The sequence below is a fragment of the Malurus melanocephalus genome, unplaced genomic scaffold, assembly GCF_030028575.1.
Source record: "Malurus melanocephalus ecotype Western Australia unplaced genomic scaffold, MMel_1.1 scaffold_1131, whole genome shotgun sequence".
Classification (NCBI taxonomy): Eukaryota; Metazoa; Chordata; class Aves; order Passeriformes; family Maluridae; genus Malurus; species Malurus melanocephalus.
The window spans coordinates 73,300-75,286 of NW_026624363.1; the positions used below are offsets into that span (position 1 = coordinate 73,300).

General features: G+C 57.8%; 1 protein-coding gene across 1 annotated transcript in view; it reads right to left on the bottom strand.

The window, feature by feature from the left end:
• The window catches only part of ACVRL1 (activin A receptor like type 1), a 26,272-nt gene that overhangs the window by 13,167 nt on the left and 11,118 nt on the right, over window positions 1–1,987 (bottom strand). The window contains exons 5-8 of the mRNA XM_057387096.1: window positions 1,875–1,982; window positions 1,634–1,692; window positions 222–407; window positions 3–130 (exon numbers count right to left, since the gene is read on the bottom strand). Coding sequence (XP_057243079.1) covers window positions 3–130; window positions 222–407; window positions 1,634–1,692; window positions 1,875–1,982 — 481 coding nt within the window. The remainder of the gene's footprint in view (window positions 1–2; window positions 131–221; window positions 408–1,633; window positions 1,693–1,874; window positions 1,983–1,987) is intronic.

Consider the following 1,987-nt stretch of genomic DNA (forward strand, 5'->3'; position numbering starts at 1 on the left):
GCTCCGATTTCGGCTTCTCCACGGAATTATTCAGCTTCTTCAAAGTCTTTTTAATGCGCAGGGCGGTGAGCCGGGCCGAGGGGCTCTGGTACCAGCACTCCTTCATGATCTTCGCCAGCGCCGACAGAACCTGGGGAGGCACAAAATGAGCGATAAATGGTTTTAATGGGAAGCAAAAATCCCGCTCGGGTTGGGAGGGGAACGGCTCACCCGGGACTCACCGAGTCGGAGAAGAGGCGGTTGGGGATCACAGGGGTCTGCTGGTCCACACACACCACCTTTTTCATGTCCTCGAAGCTGGGGTCGCTGGGCACGGCGTCGAAGAAGGGCGGGCGGTACTCCTCCACGATTCCTGGGGGATGGGGATGGGGTGAGGACAGGGAAAAAGTGAGGGGTTCACCCCCATCCTGCACATTGTGGGGTGTTCAGAGGGTCCGGCACGGCCGAGCTGCTCCCTGCCTTGGGGGAATCGCCGGTGGGATGAGACTCATCTGGACATGTGGGGAGGTGGGAGCGGGGTCTGGGGCTGGCTCTGGGACTGCTGGTGGATCCAGGACTGGCACCAGCCCTGGCACTGGTCTAGCACAAATCCCACGGTGAATATCAGCTCCAGCACCAGCTCCAGCTCCAGCTCCAGCCTTGGCACTGGTCCTGTACCAGCCCCACCATAAATATCAGCTCCAGCACCAGTCCCACCATGAATATCAGCTCCAGCTTCAGCACCAGCCCTGGCACTGGTCCAGTACCATCTCCACCGTGAATATCAGTTCCAGCACCAGCACCATCTCCACCATGTATATCAGCTCCAGCACCGGCCCTGGCACTGGTCCAGCACCAGCCCACCATGAATATCAGCTCCAGCACCAGTTCAGGCACCAACACCAGCCCTGCCACTGGTTCAGCACCATCTCCAACATAAATATCAGCTCCAGCACCGATACCAGCCCTGGCACTGGTCCAGTACCATCTCCACCAAGAATATCAGCTCCGATACCAGCCCCACCATGAATATCAGCTCCAGCACCAGCTCCAGCCCTGGCCTTGGTCCAGCACCATCTCCACCATAAATATCAGCTCCAGCTCCAGCATCAGCCCCGGCACTGATCCAGTACCATCTCCACCATAAATATCAGCTCCAGCACCAGTTCTGGCACCAACACCAGCCCCAGCACTGGTCCAGTACCATCTCCCCCATGAATATCAGCTCCAGTTCTAACACCAGCCCTGGCACTGGTCCAGCACCAATCCCACCATGAAGATCAGCTCCAGCACCAGCTCAGGCACCAAAACCAGCCCTGCCACTGGTTCAGCACCATCTCCACCATAAATACCAGCTCCAGCTCCGGCTCCAGCACCAATACCAGCCCTGGCACTGGTCCAGTACCAGTCCCACTGTGAATATCAGCTCCAATACCAGCCCCACTGTGAATACCAGCTCTAGCACCAGCCCTGGCCTTGGTCCAGCACCAGTCACACCACGGGTACCAGTTCCAGCACCATCTCCACCATGAATATCAGCTCTGACACCAGCACCAGCTCCAGCACCGATACCAACCCTGGCACTGGTCCTGTACCAGCCCCACCATGAATATCAGCCCCTGCACCGACACCAGCCCCAGCACTGGTCCAGTACCATCTCCACCATGAATATCAGCTCCAGCACCAGCTCCAGCTCCAGCATGAGCCCTGGTCCTGGTTCAGCACCAATCCCTTCATGAATATCAGCTCCAACACCAGCACTGGTACCAGTCCTGGCACTGGTCCAGCACCAGTCCCACTGTGAATATCAGCTCTGGCATCGACCCTGGCACTGATCCAGTACCATCTCCACCATAAACATCAGCTCCAGCTCGAGCTCCGGCACCGATACCAACTCTGGTACTGGTTCAGCTCCAGCCCCACCATGAATATCAGCTCCAGTTCTAGCTCCAGCTCCAGCTCTAGCACCATCTCCACCATGAATATCAGCTCTGACACCAGCCCTGGC